This window comes from Arachis hypogaea, chromosome 2, assembly GCF_003086295.3.
Source record: "Arachis hypogaea cultivar Tifrunner chromosome 2, arahy.Tifrunner.gnm2.J5K5, whole genome shotgun sequence".
Classification (NCBI taxonomy): Eukaryota; Viridiplantae; Streptophyta; class Magnoliopsida; order Fabales; family Fabaceae; genus Arachis; species Arachis hypogaea.
This window is the reverse complement of record NC_092037.1, coordinates 2,347,157-2,373,050: the sequence shown is the minus strand read 5'-3', so window position 1 is coordinate 2,373,050 and position 25,894 is coordinate 2,347,157. Positions and strand designations below refer to the sequence as shown.

At 34.9% G+C, this 25,894-nt stretch overlaps 3 protein-coding genes across 3 annotated transcripts in view; all 3 read left to right on the top strand.

Moving 5' to 3' along the window:
* The window catches only part of LOC112732510 (putative disease resistance RPP13-like protein 1), a 122,522-nt gene that overhangs the window by 30,918 nt on the left and 65,710 nt on the right, over positions 1 to 25,894 (top strand). The gene's annotated exons all lie outside the window — the stretch shown is intronic.
* LOC112732573 (putative disease resistance RPP13-like protein 1) lies at positions 149 to 4,937 on the top strand. The gene is made up of 2 exons (XM_025781326.3): positions 149 to 3,974; positions 4,675 to 4,937. Exon 1 carries the CDS (start codon positions 280 to 282, stop codon positions 3,958 to 3,960), a length of 3,681 nt encoding a protein of 1,226 aa, XP_025637111.1. The 5' UTR covers positions 149 to 279; the 3' UTR covers positions 3,961 to 3,974; positions 4,675 to 4,937.
* LOC112732559 (putative UDP-rhamnose:rhamnosyltransferase 1) lies at positions 13,573 to 15,361 on the top strand. Its single transcript, XM_025781313.3, has one exon. The coding sequence runs from the start codon at positions 13,778 to 13,780 to the stop codon at positions 15,155 to 15,157; it is 1,380 nt and encodes a 459-aa protein (XP_025637098.1). The 5' UTR covers positions 13,573 to 13,777; the 3' UTR covers positions 15,158 to 15,361.

Here is a 25,894-nt window from a genome sequence, read left to right as displayed (position 1 = left end):
GACTAGTGTCCGTTGGCCACACTGAAACAACACCACTTTTGCTATTTGCATAAGTTGTCTCATCCTTCAATGAAAAGTTAAAAAATGAAGAGTTTGTGAAAAGCCAGCTAGCAACTCCATTTGTTAGAATTATTTTAATTTACCTGGGAGACCGATACCACGTGAAATAATGGACATCTTGGGATATTCTTGATTCAGTAGCCCCTCAGTTCAGTACCTTTTAAAAATTGTTCTCTTACCTCTTCTGAAAGTTTGATCACTTTGCTATTGTTTGAGATCATGGCTGGAGTTCTTGTTGGTGGAGCTTTTCTGTCCGGCTTCATTAATGTTGTGCTAGACAGGCTCATTTCTGCTGATGCTGTCAACTTGGTTGTGGGCAAGAAGCTTAGCCCTGACTTGGTTGAAAGGCTGAAGAATGCTCTGACAGATGCTGGAGCTCTTGTTGATGATGCAGAGCTCAAGCAACTTGATAACCATGATGTGAAGGAGTGGCTCAACTCTCTCCGAGATGCTCTTTACACTGCTGATGACTTGCTGGACCATGTCTGCACCAAAGCTGCAACTCAAAAGGGGGTACGCAATTTCTTGCCTAGCTTCTTGAATTCTGAAGACAGGAAGATGGTCAATGAGATAGAAAGGGTGGTTAGAAGGATAGAAGATCTTGAGAACCGCAAAGGAAAGCTTGGGCTTGAAAAGATTTCCACTGCTAGCTTCTCCTGGAAAACTCCATCCACTTCTCTTGTAAGAGGGAATGTGTGTGGCAGGGAGGATGACAAGAAGGCCTTAATCAAGATGCTGAATGACAACAATGAGCATCACCTGTCTGTGATCTCTATTGTTGGCATGGGTGGTGTTGGTAAAACTACTTTGGCTCAATGGATGTATAATAATGCAGAGTTGATGGAGGGATTTGATCGGAAAGCATGGGTTTGCGTTTCGGAAAACTTCAATATTGTTGAGACTACAAGGAATATAGTAAAGGAGATCTCTGCAAATACTCAGGATCTTGATAGCTTCAATTCAATTCAAGATGCTTTGAAGAAAGGATTGTCCGAAAAGAAGTTCTTTATTGTTTTGGATGATGTTTGGAGCAATGATCATCATCAATGGAAGGATTTTCTAGCCCCTTTTCAATATGGGGCTAAGGGAAGTACTATTCTTCTGACTACTCGCAAGGAAGATGTTGGTTCAGTTGTCCAAACAAATTGTCACCCTCACTATCTCATTCCATTATCAGAAGACTATTGTTGGTCAGTGTTTGCAGCCAATGCTTCTTTTCCAGAATCAAATGGGAGCCCAACACTAGAAGGAATAGGCAAAAAGATTGCCAAGAAGTGCGATGGTTTGCCATTAGCAGCAGAAACACTTGGTTGCTTGTGCAGAAGGCATGATGCTAAGGAATGGGAAAAAATCTTAAGGAGTGATATTTGGGGATTTTCTACAAATGACAGTAAGATTGTTCCAGCATTGTTAATTAGTTACTTTCACCTTGCTGCACATTTGAAGCGTTGTTTTGTTCATTGTGCACTGTTTCCAAAAGATTATCACTTTAAGAAAGATGAACTAATTTTGTTGTGGATGGCCGAAGATCTTTTAAGACTACCAAAGAGAGGAGAGAGCTTGGAAGAGGTTGGTTGCAAGTGTTTTGAAGAATTAGTTTCAAGGTTATTCTTTAAAAAGCTTCAAGACAATGATGAGTATTTTGTGATGCATGATCTCTTGCATGACTTGGCAATATTCCTTGCTGGAGATTTCTATTGTAGAATAGAAGAACTTGGTGAACAAGAAGAAAAGAAGGTTCTCACTCGCCATTTGTCATATTTCCCACCTGAAAGGTTACATCATCCAATCTCAAAAGTCTTTAACTCCAATGCAAAGTTGGAATCTTTCAGGACATCGTTGTATATCGATGATTTATTCAGCATGGAAAGTGTAGCATCTAAGTTTATATGCTTGAGAGTTTTATCCTTTCATAAACTTGATGTATTACCTGATTCAATAGGTGAATCGATTCATCTACGGTATTTGAATCTGTCTTGGACTGACATTAACAGGTTGCCAGAATCATTGTGCAACTTGTATAATCTACAAACTTTAATATTGTATGGATGTTCTAAGTTGACCATGTTGCCCATTAACATGCACAATCTTGTGAATTTACGGCATCTTGATCTTAGGAAAACTTGTTTGGAAGAAATGCCAGGAGGAATAAGCAAAATGAAACACTTGCATACCTTAAGCTCCTTTGTGGTGGGGAAGCATGAAGATAATGGAATCAAGGAATTAGGAGGGCTCTCAAATCTTCATGGATCACTTGAGCTTAAGAAGTTGGAGAATATTGTTGATGTGAAAGAAGCAGAGAATGCAAGGATGACAAACAAGAATCTGATGAACGAATTATACTTGGAGTGGTCTTCAGGTGATGATATGGTTCCGAACACAATAGCCGAAAGAGATATACTGGACAGCTTGCAACCTCACAACAGCTTGAAAGAGTTGACCATCAAGGGATACAAGGGTACAATATTTCCAGATTGGGTGGGACACTGTTCTTACAACAATATGACAAGTGTATCTCTAGAGTCTTGCAACAATTGCTGCATGCTGCCTTCACTTGGACAGTTGCCATCTCTTAAGGCCCTGCGCATTCAAGGTTTTGGTCAGCTGAAGTGTGTTGACATGGAGTTTTACAAGAATGAAGGAGATCATCATTCTTCGCATATTGCATCGTTTCCCTCACTTGAGAGTTTGAAGTTTGATAACATGCCATGTTGGGAGGAGTGGCACTTACCTGACTCAAAAGCTTTTCCTGAGCTTAAGAGTCTTGAAATAATAGATTGTCCAATGTTAAAGGGAGATATGCTTTATCGGGTATTGATGAGAATCGTTTCTTCTTCATTGGATGCTTTGAAAGTTCGCAAGTTAGTTATAGTTGAATTTCGATCAGGATGGCTTCTAGACAGAATTCCAGGTATGTCACTTAAAAGGGACACATTATCAATTAGGGGATGTGAATATGTGGTGGAGTCTGCAATTAACGAAATGATGAGCATTAAGCATCTACCCTCCCTCCAAGAAATAGAAATCTTCGGATGTTCGTTTGCTGTGTCCTGGCCTTTACTACCCAAATCTTTGCAAAAGCTCAAAATCACGGTGTGCAGCAAAGTGGAATTCCCGCAGCAAAAGTATGATTTGGTAGAGCTACTAATATACAGCTGTCGTTCACTGACCTCCTTGTCGTTGGATGTCTTTCCCAATCTCAAGAATCTCAAGATACATAATTGTAGGAATCTGGAATCAGTGTCAATGTCAGAGGCACCACACGCTGCTCTTCAGCGTCTCTCCATTGTTTACTGCTCCAAATTAGTTTCATTTGCAGGAGAAGGACTGGCTGCACCCAACTTGATTCATCTCGAGATAACAGGGTGCTGGAAGTTGGAGGCATTACCACGTGACATGAAGAGTCTACTCCCAAGTCTCCAGTCTCTTGTGATATCTGGTTGCTCAGATATGTGCAGGTTGGCAGAGGGTGGTTTACCGCTTAACTTGAAAGAACTTTATGTGGGAAATTGCGAGCAACAAATGAGGGATCTATCATGGATGCCCAACTTCCACGCCCTCACTCATCTTACACTTTATGGTTATAAGTGTAAGAACATAAAGTCATACCCAGAGGTGGGTTCGCTGCCTCACCTTCCCTCCCTTACCACTCTACATATCGAACACTTTGATAATCTGGAGACATTGGAGTGCAACGAGCTTCTCCGCCTCACCTCTCTTCAACAATTGCACATTGAGTACTGTTCAAAGCTGGGGAATATGGAAGGAGAAAAGCTGCCTCCCTCTCTCTTGCTACTCAAAATTGAAGGGTGTCGTTTGCTGGGAGGATTATGCAAGAATAAGCATCAACAAATTTGGCCCAAAATTTCCCACATCCCCACCATTAAATTTTCTGAATAGAGATTTCTGAGCAGGTAATTCTCTAATCTTCATGTTTCTCATGCTACCACAATTAAATTCACACACGCATAAATTTCCATTTCCTTCAAGAGAAAAAAGACAATTGAACTCGTATGCCAAATTGCATTCTTTTCTTTCATTTATCTGGGAACCTCTCACTTTGCACTTGTAGTTCAACAAATATCTTTTCCTTCTTTCACAAACTCATTGCTCTCTCTAATACTTATTCACATTCATATTTTTCAATAAAATCACATTTACAAAACAAGGTAAGAATTAACATGAAACAAAAATTGAAGGACAGTGAACATCTTTTTTGTTGAAAACATTCTTTTTTTTTTGTTGGTATGTTTCTCTCTTCCTCTCTATAACTTTATTTTTGCTGTTTTGCACAGAAAAAATAAAATAATAGCTTGATTTGTGGAAAGAAGAGTTATAAATAAAATGGTATGTGCAGTTTGTACATATATTAACCTGCAGTGGGATTCAAATGATTCAAGAAAAAGCATTGTCATAGAATATTTGATCTTTTTCGACTGAATTGAAGAGGATAGCTACAAATATACAGGGTTATTATGCACTCTCACAAAAGGGTATAGAAAATAAAAAGAAAAGAAAGTTTGTAGAATGATAAGTGTGTTTGGTTTTTGTGATGACAAACACTTAGTCTTGAAATCTTTTACTTTGTGTATGTGTAACCTCTGAGTCCTGCAGGAGATACATTGAAAATTGAGCAGAGAAGGTCAAAGATTCTGAAAACAGAATTGATAGCAATAGCAGAAAAGAATATGTAAACTTGAATCATGAATAGAAGCTGCTTTTCTGGTGAAGTTTAGCAATTTCATCTTGTTGATGTATTTAGATGAGCATCTTCTCAGTGTAGAAGAGATTATGTATGATGAAGTTGTTGCCAAATCAACCTATGTACTGAATATTATTGTTGTTGTTAGTTTATTAGTTATTATTGTTGGGAATAAGACACCATTCCCCCTTGAAAAAACACATTTGACAGAGAAATAAAATAGACACAATCACAACACAAGAATTTAACGTGGAAACTCCAATTACCGGAGAAAAAACCACGGCCGGCCGTTGTCAAATGACAACTAGAGAATATCACTATGTGAAAATTGTTACAACACATAGACTTCTTTCTCTCACCGGCACCCCAGTACACCCACACTCTCTCAAATCAAATATCTAATTACACCTCACAACACTCTCTAATCAAAGAGTACAGAGGAAAAGAAAAATCAGATACAAGCTTAAAGTGTTTCCGACTGGTGCAAAAACAAATGGAGAACTTAGCCTCATATTTATAGCCTAGGCCACCCACTCCATTTGCTATCCTAAGCAATGTGGGACTAATTCAACCAAATCCTAACAATCTCCACCTTGATTGAAATAGTCACACATCTTCAGCTTCCATTGTCAACACCGACAATTCTTTGCTGCCATTGTCTATACCGACAATCATAGTTCAGAGAACTATCATACTCCACCATGAAAGTATACTCACTTGGAATTAGACCACTCCAAGCATTTCGCCTTGGTACAGATCGAAACCTTGCTGAAAATTCAGGGTGCAACTTCCAAATTGGCTTTTCCTGGAAGTTCTTCAGCCATCGACCTAACTCCGCCACACACCTTGCATCTCAACGCCAACCAATGCCCGTGTGCAATTGTGGACCCGATTGCCACAACTTATCCTTATCCATGGCAGTGCGGTAATACCATGAGGATACTTCTTGTCTTCTAGAGAACATCATCTTCTCTCATAGAGAGAGCAATATTGCAAGTATCAGATTGAGAGTCTTTTTCTGAAACTGCATTACCTGGACAATTTCTCCTTACATGCCTAGGCTTTCCACATTTCCAGCATGTTACACTCCTTCCACGATTTCCTTTTCCATAATTGTCACTTCTAGCTACAAGCGCCAAATCTGATGAAGTGCTACCCTCATTTTTCATTCTTCTTTCTTCAGCAATGAGCTTACTGGCAACTTCTTCAAAATTCAGAGTTTCCTTCCCATACATTAAAATAGGTTTGATATACTCATAGGAAGAAGGAAGAGACAATATGAGCCTCAGTGCCTTATCTTCATCATCAATTTTCACTCCAATTGCCTCTAATTGGTCGGAGATTTTCACATTGTGATCCATGCGTAGATTATGGAACTGCTCCTTCAATAACAACCGATTTGAGATGCCCTTTGCCTGATACAACCCTTCGAGTTTATCCCAAAGTTCCTTGGCTGTTTTCATTCCTTGCACATTTGCAAGAACATTCTTAGCCAAACACAGGCGAATAGCACTTGCAACTCTCAAATCTAGTTCCTCCCAATCTTCATCCTTCATACCAGAGATCCTCTCCTTCAACGCCTTGTGCAAACCTGATTGTATCAACACATCCTTGACTTGTATTTGCCACAAGCCAAAATTGATTCTTCCATCAAATTTCTCTAGCCAAAATTGATTCTTCCATCAAATTTCTCTATTTCAAGCTTCACAGCACTTGAATATCCTGACATTGTTGCAACCGTATACTAGAATAGTATAACTCAACTGTAGACCGTGCACTAGGAAGGGTCCCCAGGAAAGAGAGGTGGATCACAATGGACACACTTAAATACCAAGTCTTTCCTTAGCCAGAACCTTTCCAAACTGCACTCTCACAGTGTCACACTGCCTTCCAGCAACAACAACAGCAACCAAATATCAACCTCAAGTCACAGGACAAAATTCTTTTCTGATGTGGAAGGTCAGACTAGGCTGCAACCACAGAGCATACTAAGAATAAATCCCACCGAACCGAAGCTCTGATACCACTTGTTGGGAATAAGACACCATTCCTCCTTGAGAAAACACCTTTGACAGAGAAATAAAATAGACACAACCACAACACAAGAATTTAACGTGGAAACTCCAATTACCGGAGAAAAAACCACGGCCGTTGTCAAATGACAACCAGAGAATATCACTATATGAAAATTGTTACAACACATAGACTTCTTTCTCTCACCGGCACCCCAGTACACCCACACTCTCTCAAAGCAAATATCTAATTACACCTCACAACACTCTCTAATCAAAGAGTACAGAGGAAAAGAAAAATCAGATACAAGCTTAAAGTGTTTCCGACTGGTGCAAAAACAAATGGAGAACTTAGCCTCATATTTATAGCCTAGGCCACCCACTCCATTTGCTATCCTAAGCAATGTGGGACTAATTCAACCAAATCCTAACAATTATGTTGTATGATGATAAACATTATTTTTGAAGCAGATTGAATGTGTCTCATTGCCTTAATGTAGCTCCATTTTTTTCTTTTGGTTTAGAAATAATTATTGTAGACAGAAAAAAATATGACCTGGATATGTCTTGAATATTCTCAAGATTGATGGTTGAGATATTAGTGTCACTCTAACAGATAAGTATCATTTATTTATTTATATCATATAAAAGATTATGCAAGCTTATCACAGAATGAGTTTGTAGTATATTGTTTTGTGTAATTATGTTATGTCAATAATTTTGTATAGATGACAATTTTATAATATAAAAAATAATAAAATTCTACATTAAATAATATTAAATTTTAATCATGCTAATCATTTAATTTTGATATTTATTATTACTTAGTTAAATTAAAAAGTAACAATTATATACGATTAACATTTATATGAAAATTATAATAATAATAATTTTAAATTATAAATATTCAAAGTATATGCTATTTGGTCTACTTAAACATATTAAGTAACATTACTTTTATTACTATACTCCATCTCATATATTCTTTTAAATGAATTGTCAAAAATATCTTTAATTATGTTCAAGTTTAACATAATAACATCTGATTATTATATGGACATTCTAATATATCATGATTAATAAAATTTATATGTAACTAGAATGAGATGTGCGGAGCAGTAAATTTTTTTTAACTAAATATCATTTAAAAAAAATTTTACACACCTTTTTGTGGTTCTTAGGCTTGCACTTCCTTGCCTTTTCCTTCTGTTTCGCCAACCTTTGTTTTTGTGCAATTTCTTCGTTTTGAGCTTATAATATTGACATAATATCGTCTTCTTCGTTGTATAATACGTATCTGACTCCACTGCCAAATTCCATGATTCTTTCCTGAGGAGAATAAGCCCAACCCGGATTAGAAAACCCAGCTCCATCAAACCGTGTCTCCTCAATCATTTCTTCAATCATTGGCCCAGATATAAATCCTTCCAACTGTGGCCCAGCACCTTGATAGCCCAGCAAGTTGCACTCCATACCATGATTTTTGTCTAACAAATTGGTTCTAAGAGGGTCCGAGCTATAACTTTCTTTATAACGCAAGTTGGTACAGATGGATGAGGGTCTGTGTTTTTTAACCATCTCTCGGATTCGATACTCACTGGAGGATGAGAATAGAGTTTGTTTATTTGGAAGGTCGCCCATTTTGTGTGCCTCTGCAGTACTCGAGAGGGATTAGTCATTGGACTTCCGATCTGATAAATATCCTGGTGCAAAAAAAAAAAAAAAACTCCTTTGTGAATCCCACCAAACCAATCACCAATTGTTACCGTAAATGTCCTCTCTAAATCCATCTCCTCACTATGATCATATCCCCCAATATTAGCATTCCCATTAAACTATTCAAAACAAATTGATCCGTTACCTTGTTTTCATAAATTGGTTTTAAATGCTATTTTTTCAAATCAATTCAAAAATATTTCCGGAATTACAACTCTGCCCTTTTTTCAGCACCCTCCTTTGTCCCCGCCAACACCAATTCTGCCACCGGATCCCAAACCACTATTAGAGACTTCACAATTATGTCATCTAACCCAACATTCTCATGATCTTTCCATGTTTCTTCTTTAACCAAAACACTCGCTGATCCAACCTCTTTTACAAGAACATCAAAACCACTAGAATCAATAGTGATGTGAATTCATTCATTAATAATATCTGCTACACAGGTATCAATTTGATAATATATAATAAATATTAAAAGCAGATTCTACACATCCATGTAACTATGTAACCAAGTTGGCCTAATACCAAAAAAATTTAATACCATTAAATGAAACGTGAAATACACGCGCCGAACACACATGAAATCACTCTTACCCAACGCTTCTTCTCTTTCTCCCGCGCTTCTTTTCATGTTCGTTTACGCACGGAGCGTCTTCTTCTTCTTTGCCTTCTTCTTCGCATTCCTCCTTCTCCTCCTTTTCCTCCTTTTTCGCGTTCCTTCTTCTTCATGTGTTTTCTCCTTATCGTCATTTTTTTTGTTGCTGCTGTATTTTTTTGTCTTTTCCTCCTTCTCTCTCTGGTGAAGAAGCAGTAGAAAGTGAGGAAGAAGAATTTTGAATAGTGCAGAATGAACCGAACACAGTACTCATGGTGAACCGAAAATAGTACTCATGGTGAACCGAGCACAGTACAATTGTATAGTACTGAGTGAACGAACCCTGAATGTTAAACCCTAAATCCTAAATCCTAAACCATGAACCCTACCGTAAACCCTAAATCCCTAAAACCCTGAACCATAAACCCTAGACCCCTAAACCCTAAACCCTAAACCCTCAACCATGAACACGGTGAACCGAAATTAAAACACGGGGCGAACCGAAAGTTTGAAACACACTGAATCCCTGTACACTGAACCTTAAACCCATAAACCCTAAACCCTAAAACCTTAAACCCTAAAACCCTATTGTCATTCTTTTGTTGTTGTTACTGTTGTATTTTTTGTTTTTTTTTTCTCCTTCTCTCTCCTGTGAAGAAGCAGTAGAAGGTGAGGAAGAAGAGTTTTGAATAGTGCAGAATGAACCGAATATAGTACTCATGGTGAACCGAACACAGTACTCATGGTGAACCAAACATAGTACTCATGGTGAACTGAACACAATACAATTGTATAATACTGAGTGAACGAACTCTGAATGCTAAACCCTAAACCCTGAACCCTACCGTAAACCATAAACCCCTAAAATCCTGAACCTTGAACCCTAAACCCTCAACCATGAACACGGTGAACCGAAATTAATACACGGGGCAAACTGAAAGTTTGAAACACACTGAACCCTGTACACTAAATCCTGAACCCATAAACCCTAAAACCCTAAACCCTGAAATCCTATCGTCATTCTTTTCTTGTTGTTGCTGCTGTATTTTTTTTTGTCTTTTTCTCCTTCTCTCTTTGGTGAAGAAGCAGTAGAAGGTGAGGAAGAAGAGTTTTGAATAGTGCAGAATGAACCGAACACAATACTCATGATGAACCAAATACAGTACTCATGGTGAACCGAACATAGAACTCATGGCGAACCGAACACAATACAATTGTATAGTACTGAGTGAACGAAACATAATCCATTATATAAAATCAAATTCAAACAATTTTCTGCAGAATGAACCGAACATAGTACTCATGGTGAAACAATTGTATAGTACTGAGTGAACGAAACATAATCCATTATATAAAATCAAATTCAAATAACTCTACCTACAATTTATATATTATCAATTCAATTCAGTACACCTCCGTCCGTTTAATTCAATTCAAATTAGCAATTGCATTCCATTTAATTCGATTCAAAATTGAATAATCCAAACTTTGTCAATTTGATTTGTTTCAGAAGAGTAATCCAAATCGCTCTCCTGATTTGAAGTTGAGTCATTTATTGTTTCGATTCAGAAGTGCAGATCGAAAAGAAAACGAAGAAGAATAGGAAGAAGATAAATGCAGCGTAACCAGATCGAAATAAGAAAACGAGAAGATGAACGCGACCAGAGGAGAATGACGAAGGCAATGCAGATCAATAAGGAAGAACGTGAGCAGAGAAGAAGAAGGAGGAGGTTTACGTTGTAGTAGAAGGTTTACGTTGAGAAACGTTTTAGGTTGCAGCACGTTATATGTAGCGTGTGTATGACAAACGAGTGAGGGGTGGGGACGCGCGTGTGGAGGAAATTACTTGGTTAACAACCATATAAAAAACACATGGATGCAGAGCTTTTTTGATATTAAAAATTATTATATTTTGTAGAATTAAATTAAATATGTGTAAACTAAAGTTAAATTTAAAATGTGTTTTATTTAAAATAATTTGTAGTACAAAAGATTTGGATGTTAGAGTTATACAAAGTGACATTTTTATCTGGTAATTTGATTTTTGTATTTGTTTTAGTTGATGATCTTAGTCTTCTTATGTGGCGTTCGTCCTCCTTTTTTCTTTATTGGTTGTTGTTAAAGTTGTTGCTTTCTTCTTTCTGTCGTACATTCTTGTGAAAGCATGTTCTTTATGAATTCTTGAGTTGTATACACTTTTTATTTGATTGTTATTCAATTTTTAATCATTCAACTCTGAAAATTTGTGTTAGCATTGTCTTGGATTGGTTTTTCTATTATTTTTTTCATGTTAATAAGTCCTGTTTAAAATTTTTTATATTTGTTAAATTAAATAATTAAATTAATTAATTAATATTTGAGAGATTCATTAGTTATGAAATATCCATTAGTCAGTTGTGCAAATTTTTTCATTTGTAGATTGATTTAGCTTTTTGTACTCGAAGTTGTACTAACTGAATAATCACCTAAAATATTATAATATAATAGGTTATATAAAATAAGATTGTGTTATATTTGTCTCATTTAATGTATTATATAAAATATAATTCTTTGAATTAAGAAAAACAATAAATTAAAATTTTTTTGAAAAAGATCGTTCCTTTGTATTTACTAACTAATGTTGATGTGAGTGCAACAATTTTTTAGCTATTTATTTGTGTTGTAATTTCTTTATTTACCTGACTTGAGAGATTTTTTCACAATGTGACTTTTAACATGATGTTCTTAAAATTATTAGTATTTTGTTAATAACTATATATGTAAATGAAAAATAAATTGTTGGAATGTTTTGTACTGAGGAATGCTAGGGGCTAGCAAGTTTTGTGATTTGTACCTATTAATTAGCCATCATTAGTGTTTTTAATGGTGTGAAATTTCATCAAATGGTGTGAGATTTCATCCAATGGTGTGACTGTGTGAGATTGCTCACTTTTCTCTTGATGGTTAAGTACTGGCCAAATTTTAAGAGAAGTGCTGCCCCTATACTTGCTCTTTTTTACTATTTAAGAATCAATTCCATTCTTCGTATTTTTGTGAATTTTTCTGTAACATCTATTTGTTCTTCTTCTCCTAGTGCATGCAGTTTTCTAGTGACATCTACAATAAAAAGAATAAAAATGTGTAATAAAATTTTTTGAATAAATTATTTTTAATAAGAATAATTAAAATAGTATAAAGTGAAATTATTTGTTAATATTTTTTTTGACCTACTCTATTAGATACTGTCTTAAGTGATACAAATTTAAAATAGTGTTGGAAAATGTTCAAATTTCTTTAACAACAGTTGTGAGTAAAAATTTTGATTTAATTATACCTTTAATTTGTCTATATAAATCATTTGCATCTTCTATTAGAAAAAGAACAATGAATAGCATATTGAAAGACGTATAATTTTAACAATATTAAAATACAATTATATATAAAGTATTATAAAATAATATAAAAATTATAAAAAGCACAAATAATTAAAATATTTTTTTCGTAAATTCAATTTAAAAATACAATAAATATGTTTATTTTGTACCTTTTCATCTAATATAATCATTTCTAAGCAAAGAGACTCCTCTTTATTTGTGGGTGTTAATGTTTCTCATAGATAAACCACGCGATCTTTGATAAACCAATTGTCTGTTTGTTTGGTGATATTGTCCAAAAAAAATGATGCTCCATTGAGTAAGTAATGTTACTGATATGACATTAGTAAAAAGAGAAAAATATTTTAAAAATATTATAAATAAACTTATTTATTTACTTTTATATATTAAGAATAAATTTTATGCTATACATTCTCAATTTTTGTATTTTTCTTTTATTATCTTCAAATACAACCACTAAAAAAAGCTCAAAATTGAAGCCATGGACCACAATCTTTTTAATACAATACTTTTAAATCTATAACATATATATAGTATAATTAATTTAGCTTTCCATACATAGCGCGAGTTTTAATCTTTTTTAAAAATGTAGAAAACACACACATCAATAGCTCCAAGCAAACTATTAGACTAAGACTAAGACTATCAATATCAATGTACAAATTATTAAAATAAGACAACTAGCATGCATTATTGTTATTGAAACCTCATAATATGTTACCATGATATACATACACAAATGTGTTACCAAATGTCAATTAAGTTCTCCACTGCTATGAATTTTCTAAGTTATCTAGGAGACAGATAACGATGTCATTATGAAATTTGGATATCTCTGACCTGATGTGTCCCCCAATCACATGGAACTTTGTTGCATTCATAAAAAATATATATATCCCGGGATTTGATGTGTTCCCAAATCAGTGTGAGACAGCTAGAAGCTCAAAGTTACTGATGCTGTAACAGTGCAAGGATAAAAACTAAAAAGACTAAACATTAAATAAAAATCACATTAAAATTCAATAATGAATAGTATTTCACAATATACAAAAATAGTGAAGAAGAGAAGAGACAATATAGAACTAGTGGTTGTTATTGACAGTAAATTAGGTGCAAGTATTTTAAACCTTTTACTAGCTAGAAGAGACAATATAGTACATTGAAATTGATTAGCAATTTCCTAAAATAATAAAGTTTGAACAGTCATACACAGAAAGAAGATAGCATATATCTTTTTTCTTTTGTATATTCATATATATCCATCAAAACTCATAGGATCCTTACACAAGAAAAACAAAACAGAGGAGAAAAAATGTCTGAGAATGCAACTCATCATGTGGTGATGCTTCCATGGTCTGCATTTGGCCATTTGATTCCGTTTTTCCAACTCTCCATAGACATAGCCAAATCAGGCATTCATGTCTCCTTCATTTCAACACCAAAAAATATTCAAAGGCTTCCAAAACCACCTTCAGATTTATCTCATCTTTTCCATTTGGTGGAAATTCCATTTCCATCATCATTAGACTCATCACATCTGTTTGGTGGTGAGGCTACTGTGGACATTCCATTTGACAAAATTCAGTACCTCAAGTTAGCATGGGATCAAATGCAAAATCCAGTGAAGGAATTTGTGTCTAAGTTGCAACCAAATTGGATCATTTGTGACTTCCATGCACACTGGGCTGTAGAGATTGCTCAAGAGCTTCATGTGAAACTCATGTACTTCTCTGTTTACTCTGCTTCCACTATTGTGTTCTTTGGACCACCGGGTCAAATGAGAGCACCAACATCGCCAGAAGACCTAACATCACCAAGAGAATGGGTGAATTTTCCGTCTTCAGTGGCTTTTCAACGAAACGAGGCCATTGCGTTCTATCAAAGTGCATACATAGAAAACGTGACAGGGTTAAGAGACATTGATAGGGTTGCCAGTGTAATAGACAGCGCAAATGCTCTATCATTTCGCAGCTGCTATGAGATGGAAGGTGAGTATTTGAATCTATATCAAGAACTTATTGAGAAGCCGGTGATTCCTATAGGTTTGCTTCCTCCGGAGATGCCAGAGAGAAGACTTGTTGATGAGTTTTGGAGTAAGACTTTCGAGTGGCTTGATGCGCAAGCAACAAAGTCGGTAGTCTTTGTTGGGTTTGGTAGTGAGTGTAAGTTGAGCAAAGATCAAGTTTTTGAGATAGCTTATGGATTAGAGCTTTCTGAACTTCCATTTTTGTGGACATTGAGAAAACCAAGCTGGGCAATTCATGATCATGATTCTCTGCCTCTTGGATTTTGTGAAAGAACATCAAAGAGAGGAAAAGTTTGTTTTGGATGGGCACCACAAAAGGAAATTTTGGCACATAAATCTATTGGGGGGTCTTTGTTTCATTCTGGCTGGGGATCTATAATTGAGACTTTGATGTTTGGCCACACTCTTGTAGTGTTGCCATTCGTTGTTGATCAACCTCTCAATGCAAAGGCTTTGGTTGATAAGGGTCTTGCTATTGAAGTGAAGAGAAATAATGAAGATGGTTCATTTAGTAGAGATGACATAGCCAAATGCCTCAGAGAAGCTATGGTATTGGAGGAAGGAGAGAAGCTTAGAATCAAGACAAGAGAAATTGCTAAAGTTGTAGGCGATTTGAAGCTTCACCATGATTACATGGAAGAATTTGTCAAGTTTCTTAGGACTTGATGAATCTGAGAATAGACCTTGTTATTAGTCCAAATGTGTCTTACAGTAGTCATTAAGGAATAAACTCTTAGGCTGTGTTTGGTAAGTGTTTTAAGACAGATCATGGAGATAAGATAGTTACCGAACAAACTCTTAATGTTATCTATGTATTTAAATGTGACTTAAGCAGTAGATCAACTATGTAATAAATTATCTTCTGCTTTTGATTTTGTTGTATGGTTTGAGCAAAGCAAGTCTAGAATTACTTCAACTTGGAGGAAGTTTGGATGGTTAAAAACTTGATATTGAAAAATCGTTTTCTTAAAATTGAAATGGTAATTAATGCATCAGAAATATTTTTGATAGTTCACAAAAAAAAAAGTATTTGTAGAAAAGCTATCTATCTAGAACAAAATCTAATCTGAAAGTGAAACATCATCTTTCAGAAGTACATGTGCATTAATTGGTAGAAGTGAAACATCATCTTTCAGATACTGTGGCAAAATGTCGTTTGTTAACACCTTTCGCCGATGACCATATGAAACTTGTTTGACAAATTATTAGTGTATGGTAGATTAAAAAACATGGTAGATACATGTAATTACCATTGAGTGACAAACAGCTCATGAATCATTATGATGTTTTCTGTAATACAAAATTTCCACAAAGATTACATTTCCCTTGGTCCTAAAAACTTTGAACTTTGCACATCTTGCAATCTCGTTGCATCTTTTCCAAAATGACAATAACGTTTAAAGTAGGAATATGATTAAACATTAAAGGTATTATGCAATTACGGTGCACCTTCCAAAATGACAATAACATTTAAAGTATAGTGTTATAAAAATGAATAGTTAGTAAAGAAAGTGTTTTGAATTATTTTAAGTTATCTCGGGGACTGATACCACGTCTTGTTGCTAATTTGCAATTGCAAAGAATTGTTCTTTCCTTCTATTCTGAAAACTTTAAGCATAGTTCTTTCCTTCTATTCTGAAAATTTGATTACTTTGATCTTGTTTGAGATCATGGCTGGAGTTCTTGTTGGTGGAGCTTTTCTGTCTGGCTTCATTAATGTTGTCTTGGACAGGCTCATTTCTGCTGATGCTGTCAACTTGGTTGTGGGCAAGAAGCTTAGCTCTGACTTGGTTGAGAGGCTGAGGAATGCTCTGACAGATGCTGGAGCTCTTGTTGATGTTAAGAAGTGGCTCAACTGTCTCCGAGATGCTCTTTACACTGCTGATGACTTGTTGGACCGCATCTGCACCAAAGCTGCAACTCAAAATGTCACTCTCTTGGGTAGTTGGGTAGAAACTTCAATTCTGAAGATAGACAGATGGTGAATGAGATAGAAATGGTGGTCAGAAGGATAGAAGATCTTGAGAAACGCAAAGGAAAGCTTGGACTTGAAAAGATTTCCACTGCTAGCTTCTCCTGGAAAACTCCATCCACTTCTCTTGTAAAAGGGAAGGTGTATGGCAGGGAGGATGACCAGAAGGCCTTAATCAAGATGCTGAATGACAACAATGAGCATCACCTGTCTGTCATCTCTATCGTTGGCATGGGTGCTGTTGGTAAAACTACTTTGGCTCAATGGATGTACAATAATGCAGAGTTGATGGAGGGATTTGATCGGAAAGCATGGGTTTGCGTTTCAGAAAAATTCAATATTGTTGAGACTACAAAGAATATAGTAAAGGAAATCTCTATAAACACTCAGGATCTTGATAGCTTCAATTCAATTCAAGATGCTTTGAAGAAAGGATTGTCTGAAAAGAAGTTCTTTATTGTTTTGGATGATGTTTGGAGTAATGATCATCATCAATGGAAGGATTTTCTAGCCCCTTTCCAATATGGGGTTAAGGGAAGTACTATTCTTCTAACTACTCGCAAGGAAGATGTTGGTTCAGTTGTCCAAATAAATTATCACCCTCACCATCTCATTCCATTATCAGAAGACTGTTGTTGGTCAGTGTTTGCAACCAATGCTTCTTTTCCAGAATCAAATGGGAGCCCAACACTAGAGGGAATAGGCAAAAAGATTGCCAAGAAGTGCGAAGGTTTGCCATTAGCAGTAGAAACACTTGATTGCTTGTGCAGAAGGCATGATGCTAAGGAATGGGAAAAAATCTTAAGGAGTGATATTTGGGGATATTCTACAAATGACAGTAAGATTGTTCCAGCATTGTTAATTAGTTACTTTCACCTTGCTGCACATTTGAAGCGTTGTTTTGTTTATTGTGCACTGTTTCCGAAAGATTATGTTTTCAATAAAGATGAACTAATTTTGTTGTGGATGGCTGAAGATCTTTTAAGCCTACCAAAGAGAGGAGAGACTTTAGAAGAGGTTGGTTGCAAGTGTTTTGAAGAATTAGCTTCAAGGTTATTTTTTAAACCAGCTAAGTACAAATTTGAGAGATTTGTGATGCATGATCTCTTGCATGACTTGGCAATATTCCTTGCCGGAGACTTCTATTGTAGAATAGAAGATCTTGGTGAACAAGAAGAGAAGAAGGTTCTCACTCGTCATTTGTCATATTTCCCACGTGGAAGCTTAGGTTCTCATTCCATTGCGAAATAAAATAAGCTTAGGATCAAATCAGATAAGGTTTCAACCGTATTATTTCTAACAATACAAGACCGAAACACGACTCGAACCACCGTGGAGACTCCAAGTAGAGTGCCAACATGAAATGGGTGGGATAACAGTTCAGGTTGTTTATCGAAATGAGATGCAAGATGTGGAGATACATATAAATAATGAGAACCCGTATCAAATAACACTCGAACTTCTAAAGAACAAACTTGTAAAGTACCTGCCACCACAGTATTAGAAGCTTGAGCATCTTGACATGTTAAAGCGTACACACGTGCCTGACCTCTTCTTTTTGGCTCCCTCCTCTGTTATAAGTCTGACCCCTGCCACCTGCTCCTCTGCCACTAGGACCAGATGAATTTCTAATAGACATAACTGAAGATGATGGCATTGGTGTTGTAGGACGTGCAATACCTGGAGCAAAGCCTTTTCTAGGATTTGGACAATCCCTCCTAAGATGACCAGATTGATCACAACCAAAACATGCACCAATAGCCTTAAAACATATACCAGAATGGTAGATCCCACACTGCTGGCAGTAAGATTTAGTTGGTCTTGTCTGATTAGAACCATGTCCGCTAGATTGAGGGGTGCTCCCCCCCCTCCCCCCCAAATAAAAGGTCTTGAACTCGAAACACTCATAGGAACAGATCCAAAAGAAGCAACCCCACCGAAAGATGTTTGAGGACGAGCTCGATAACCCGAATAACCGTGCTGATTAGTCTGACCATGATGAGACTGAAATCTTCCTGAACTAGCTCCACCAGAAAATTGTCCCTTCATCTTAGGCTTCTTACCAACATCCTTAAAAGCATTTCTCTCCGCTATCCCAGCTTCAATTCTATAAGCAGAGTTTAGTACATCCTTAAAAGACATGCATCCGACTTCAGGCATAAGAATAGTGAACATAAGTTCTGCCAACCTACGAACGAACTGACGTACTTTCATCTCTTCTGAATTTTCCAAGTATGGAGCACTCTTAGAAAGTCTAGTAAACTCCTTAGCATACTCGGTCACAGTCATATTCTCTTGCTTTAATCTTTCAAAGGTAATTGCATCTTCTGCTTGCTTGTTAGCTGGATAAAATCAAGCGAGAAACTCTTCAGTGAACTCTTCCCAATAAGGAGGAGAAAGTCCAGCTGCTTCTTTGCTCTCAAGAAGAGACTCATACCATATCTTGCCGAACCACGCAAGTTGTAGGATACTAACTCAACAGCCTATTCATTGGTGCACTTAAGAGCTCGAATAGCTTTCTTTGTATATTCTAGATATTGTTGTGGATCTTCATCCAATGAATCTCCATTGAAAGTGGACGAATTCAACTTCAAATACTTTTCAATTGGCGGCTCTTGATCCCCAAACAATTGATGAATTCTATGAGGCTGAGGATTTGGCATATTAGGAATTCCTGCTCCACCCCTATTTTGATTTGTTAGGACCTGTAATACCGCATTAAGGGTTTAATTCATTCCCCTTAATTCAGCCGCTAAGTCCGGTTGAGCCTCTCTTACTGCGGGGTTCTCTCATTCGCGCCTATCAGCTATCCTTTGGCTCCTTGGCCTTTGTCGAAGCGCTCCAAGTGGTGGAGAAACTGCCCTATTAGATTCACCAGTATCAGGAGCTCCAACAGCTCCATCATGTCTTTTCTTAGGTGGCATCTTCCACTTATCGAGTAAGTAAAGCGATTGGATTACCAACGACATATGTATATGGAGTTTAAAGACAATAGGACAGACAGAAAGAATTATGAAACCAAAAGATTGAGGACAACTTCCTATAGGCCTCTAGTAACATCACACATTGTGAAAATGGACCGGATTCCATTTGCACAATTGTAATCTTACTAAAGGACACTTGCTCCATATTACACAGGAAAACCTAAGGCTCTGATACCACTTTGTCATGGCCCGAATGATGCCATGACTGGCGCTCAAGGGACAAGTCCCTTAGCAAGCCAAACGATCAAATTTTCAGAAAAACGGACAGAGTCTCCTCTGTTCCTAGGACCTTACCAACATAAATATTATCTTCCTGTATCAATAATAAACATCCATTCCAGAGACAACAACAACAAACATATTCCAATCATATCCACAATCAAACATGTCCAAAATACGCATCATATATATTAAGTTGATAACTAAAGTATATATAGTTAAATCCATAAGTCTTACATAACCAAATCATAATTACTACCTAAACAGTTCAAGATTCAAAATAACATAACACACACGAGGATCCTACCTGTGACATATGGAGCATTGACATAATCTAAAGTTTGAGCAAAGATTCCATTACATAATGACTTAGCCCTTGGAAAGAAGAAGGGCTCACGAAAATGACTAAGATCTACTGAGGGACAGGTGAAATGGAACCTGGAATGACTCCTGTATCTAAAAAACATGGGAATATAAAAGGGTGAGTTTTGCAACTCAGTGAGCAAACATTACATCTATAACCCACACGAGACAATACAGAGTTTACCTTGAAAATTATATTTCTTTTCAGAGATGAGAAATTCATATTAATTAATTATGCAAACAAATAGATAAGTAGTTAAACGGATGAACTGAAATGAGAGTTCTTATTCCAGAAGTCAAATCAAATCAAATATTACACACCTAGGGTGGCTCCACCTCTAAGGGTAACCCTTTCCTCTAGTGTGCTCGTACGGTATAACAGATCCAACGTGTGGCCTACACGTTGGGCTAGCAACGCCCCTGCTAGCTGAGGTCTGAGTTAGATGCATCTAAGTTAATTAACGGCATAACCGCCGTTAACTACGGTTTTCTAGTCAGAGTCTCCCAAACCAATCCAAACCAAATCATTTATAACAAATCTCTAATAATTATAACATATTACTAAATTTCCATAGTAAATCAAACATATATAACAATGCATACTAAAATTTAATTAAAATTTAATAGAGTCAAATAAGAAAACATGTATGCTTTACAAAATATATAAATATCGTCTCGTGTGTATTTTTATAAAATTATAAGTTTCTCAAATCAATATTTATTTCAAAAATTTAAAAATCAAAATAATCAAATCTTTTCAAACTCCAAAAAAAATTATTCAATATAAAATTGATAATAATATATTTAAAAACAATTATAGACATAATATCCACTCATAACTTGATTCCAAGAAACTGGAAGCAACTATGAGCGTGTCAACAAGCTACCGAATGATGTCCAATAACTCTACAACTCTAGAAATATGACAATAATGATATTTGTGAGCTACTAATGTTGTTAATTAATACAATCTTATTCACTTTGATAAAAGCCCCAAATTTCCTAATCTTAATAACCCTAATTCGAATTTTGCTATATCCACATGTATAGAGATGACAAAAATTAGAGATATAGCTAATTATTGAGTCAAAGAGTTACCTTGAAGTCTCAATAATTACCGGAACGAGTAAAGTATCATTTTTGTCCCCCAATGTTTGGGGTAAGTCTCAAAGTTGTCCCTAACGTTTCAATCGTCCTATTTAAGTCTCTAACGTTTCAAAATTGACTCAATTTATCCTGCCGTTAGGGATCCGTTAGCAGAATTGACGGCGGGACAAAATTGAGACAATTTTGAAACGTTAGGGACTTAAATAGGACGAAAACGTTAGGGACAAAAACGATACATAAAAATAACTTTTAATTTAATTTTATCTTTTAATAATATTAATTTTTTACTGTACATAATATTCACTTATTTTTAAATTACATCTAAATAAATTGCACTTAATCACATTACTTTTATTTTAAATAAATTTATTTGTTTATAATTTTAAAGAATTTTGATACATTAGAGACAAAAGTTATAATTTATATTTTATTATATATATATATATTATTTTATTCTTTTTTGCAAGTTTATATACTAATCATTCTACAAACATTTCATGATAACTAAAAATATTTAAAAGTAAAATTATAAAAAATTAATTTATTTAAAATAAAAGTAATATGATTAAGTGTAATTTATTTAGATGTGATTAAAAAATAATTGAATACTATGTATAGTAAAAAATTGATATTATTGAATGATAAAATTAAAATTTATTTCTACGTATCATTTTTGTCCCTAATGTTTTCGTCCTATTTAAGTCCCTAACGTTTCAAAATCGTATCAATTTTGTCTCGCCGCAATTCTGTTAAGGGATCCCTGAGTTAGGGACTTAAATATGACGATTAAAACGTTAGGAACAACTTTGGGACTTTCCCAAACGTTGGGGACAAAAACGATACTTTACTCTTACCGGAACTCAAAAGTTGAATACTTTCCTCACTAATTAAGTTGAAACTCGATGACTTAGGATTGTGATAAATGAAATTTGAATGAATAAAATAGAGAAGAGAAGGAGAAGGAAGTAAAATGAAAGAAGTGAGTTTAATGATAGTGTATGATTTCAAGAAGAAGAGATGAGAAGATGGAAAGGATGATGATGAAGAAGAAGAGAAGAAGAAGAAGAAGAGAAGAAGAAATGAAACTGAAAAGAGAGAGAAGGGTTTGGGAGAAAGAAATAACTGGGGTTGGAGAGGGGGTGAGTCACGTGACTCACTAAGTCCCTCTTCCTTTTTTTTTTCTCTCACTCTCTCTTCGGTTATAACAGAAACTTTTTCTTTTATCATGTGTCTATTGCACAGAAAATCGGAAGATGTGTTAGAGATATAACCATTAATGTTACCTTCTCCTATCAGCTTAAGCTTTTGGGATGAGTGGTTTCATGACATGGTATCAGAGCTCTATGTCCGAAAGGTCAAGAGTTCGATCCTTGGAGAACCCCAAAAGTGAAAAAAAAAAGAATAGAAAATCAAGCAAACCCAAAAGAGAGGCTCTCCTAGTGGTTTCATGACAAGATGAAGATGTATATCAACAATCCTACCTAAAGATTAAACAAACAACTCCTAAGGTGAAAATATATAAAATAAGGAAAAAAAATACTATACATGACAAAGAAGAAATTTTTTGGAAAACTGAATTGTTCAGTCTCAGGAAATTTTAATTCCATTGCTACATTGGAATCTCTGAGGACATCCTTGTATGTCAACAATTTGTTTAGCATGGAAAGCATAGCGTCAAAGTTTAAATACTCGAGAGTTTTATCATTTGATAAACTTGATGTATTGCCTGATTCAATAGGTGAATTGATTCGTCTACGCTATTTGGATCTCTCATGGACTAATATTAAGACATTGCCAGAGTCATTGTGCAACTTGTATAATCTACAAACACTAATGTTGTATGAATGTACTAAGTTGACCATGTTGCCCAGTGGCATGCACAATCTTGTCAATTTACAGACATCTTGATATTAGAAAAACTCCTTTGAAAGAAATGCCTGGAGGAATAAGCAAATTCTTAAGTGATTTTGTTGTGGGAAGACAAGAGAATGGAATCAAAGAATTAGGAGGGCTTGTAACTCTTCATGGAACATTAGGAGTGCAAGGATAACAGATAAAAAGCACATTGACTACTTATTGTTGAAATGGTGTTCAGATGATGATATGGTTTCAAGCACACAAACCGAAAGAGATATCCTCGACAGCATGCGACTGCACCATTTCTTGAAAGAGTTGGCAATTGATGGATACAGAAATACAATATTTCCAGATTGGGTTGGGCATTTCTCTTACCAAAACATGACACGTGTATCTCTGGTGTATTGCAAGAATTGCTGCATGCTTCCTTCACTTGGACAGATGCCATCTCTTAAATCCCTGTGGATTCAAGGTTTTGATAAGCTCGAGCGTATTGGTGATGAGTTTTGATAATCTTTATGTTTCTCGTGCTGCCACAATTTAAAGAGGAAGACAAGAATTCATTGTTGTGTATCCAGAACTTTTGAGAATTTCTTTAGATGTATTAAAAAAATGGATGAATCAAATTTACTGTTTTTGCCATGTATGATTATATGATGAGATATCAGCACATAATCTTGTACACTAGAAACCATGTTTTCATTACCTTCATTCAATCTACAAATTCTTTCAATGTGGTAAACAGGACTAATATATAGGGATCAGAAGAGGAGATTTCTATTTTAACTTCAGGTTGGTATAGTTACTCTATTTCTCTTTATAATTTACTTCAGTTTGGATAATATGGAAGGAAACTAAATTCAAATTGGTTGTACTCAACTCAGAAATATTACTGAAAATGATGCATCAGCTATCAACTAGCTTTAAAATGTGGTACCAAAATATTCCTAGTTTTATATAGTGTCCGTCGGTGACACGAAAACAACACCATTTGCAAGAAAGGATTTAAAGAATGAAAAAGTTAGAGCAAAGCCAAATAAGCATTCCACTGCTATGAATTTTCTACGTTACTACCGATACTGTGTCTTGTTACTAAGGAATCAGTGATACCACCAGAAGAAGAATTTTTTAACTGTTAGTTAAGTAACAACTTAGCATGCATATAACACTTTAATTTCTTTGGAAAGTACTCTTGGTTTTAAACTCCATATAATTTCATGATAATGTATTTCTCTAAATATTCCAATAAAGGAATCATCATGAGCGCCTAATGCTGTAATTATCTATAGTTCTTTACAACATGCACATGTCTAAATTTTGTTCGTGCAACAGTTAAAGGCTTCCTCAACTTGCAATTCTATAGCTGTAGGTCTTCTTTTTCTTTTAATTTCTGAATTGAACCAGTAATAACTGTAAGGGAATAGCTCAAACCTATTAAAACAGTACTTCAGAAAACAGAGAATAGGATATGATCCTATAGCCATTATATATTCTCTTCAAAATTTTACATTATGAAGGACTATATAGCTTCCAACACTTTTATTGAACAATTTAAAGTGTAGTTTATCTTTCAAAGAGAGCCCCTTTTTTTGTGTAGAAAAAAATAAGAAGTAAAAAAGAAATAATCATGAGTGTCTCAAACTTTTAATCACTAATAAAAGTTGCAGAAAACCGTACTATTGTCTTGCTCGTACAAAGTTGAAACCTTCCTCAACTTGCAATTTCGTTGAGTCTTTCATGAGTTAAAAACACAAGTATGACCCATTATTACAAAATTTAAATCCAATTCTTAAAATCTTCTTATATTACAATTTTGGATAAGCCAATAAATTTTAAAAATTTCTATGATATCAAATGATTTTTCGATTTAAATCTAGTTACGGTTTTACATTTTACATGTTTATTCTTCAATTTGAATCTCAAATCTCAACTACCTTGCTGTTCACTACAAATTCATTTCATTGCATGCATTATTAGCTTGTATAAGAAATAATTATTTTAGACTTCTTTAGTTTGTTATGTTTCTTTCATCTTTGTATAAGAAATACATAACTCTTAATATAGTACTGAGTGGTGACTAGTAACTAATATTAGCATAACTACTTCCATTTGATGTATTTGAGAGAGATTAGTTTGGTAGTACTATTGAACCCAGTCCCATAACATAACACGTTAGTTGAAAATTGAAACTTACCCCCAAGATGCATTATGTTGCCTGCAAGAAATAAAGTAGAATCAAGGACTAAAGTTAGTATGAGCCAGCTGGGACGATTTGAAGTCAATGTCCTCTTGCCTGAACCTGAATTATTGGAAGGAGCAGCTCCTCATCACATCACATTATACAAAATTAATTATGATAATTCATATGTAAAAGTATTTTCACATAAACAACACATGTTGGTATAAATGTGATTTTATAAAATCAATTATGATTAAAAAAATTTATTATCATATAATTTGTGTTGGAATATTTTTTTATAGGGCATTGAAAAAATAATATTTTTAAATAATGTTAATTAAAATTACATTGAAGTGAATTTTATTAATAGAATATAATTTATATATTTTTTTGTATTACCTTTTAAATTTATTTTTTACAATAAAATGATATATTTAAAAAATAGATATTATTTTTATGGTTTAAATATTAAAAAAATATTATTTATAATTACAAATTTTAAAAATATGTAGTGTTAAAATTTTGTGTGTAAGTGACAACATTGAAATCATATTTAACTTATGCACAAGAATATGCCTAAATAATAAAGATCCTTCACATTGGATCTAAGTTTACAATAGTTAAGTAGAATATATTAATACATAATAATAATGTCTAATTCATCTAAAGAAAAAAAAATCAATGAAACAGATTTTAACAAACATTTTTTTAAATATTTTTTA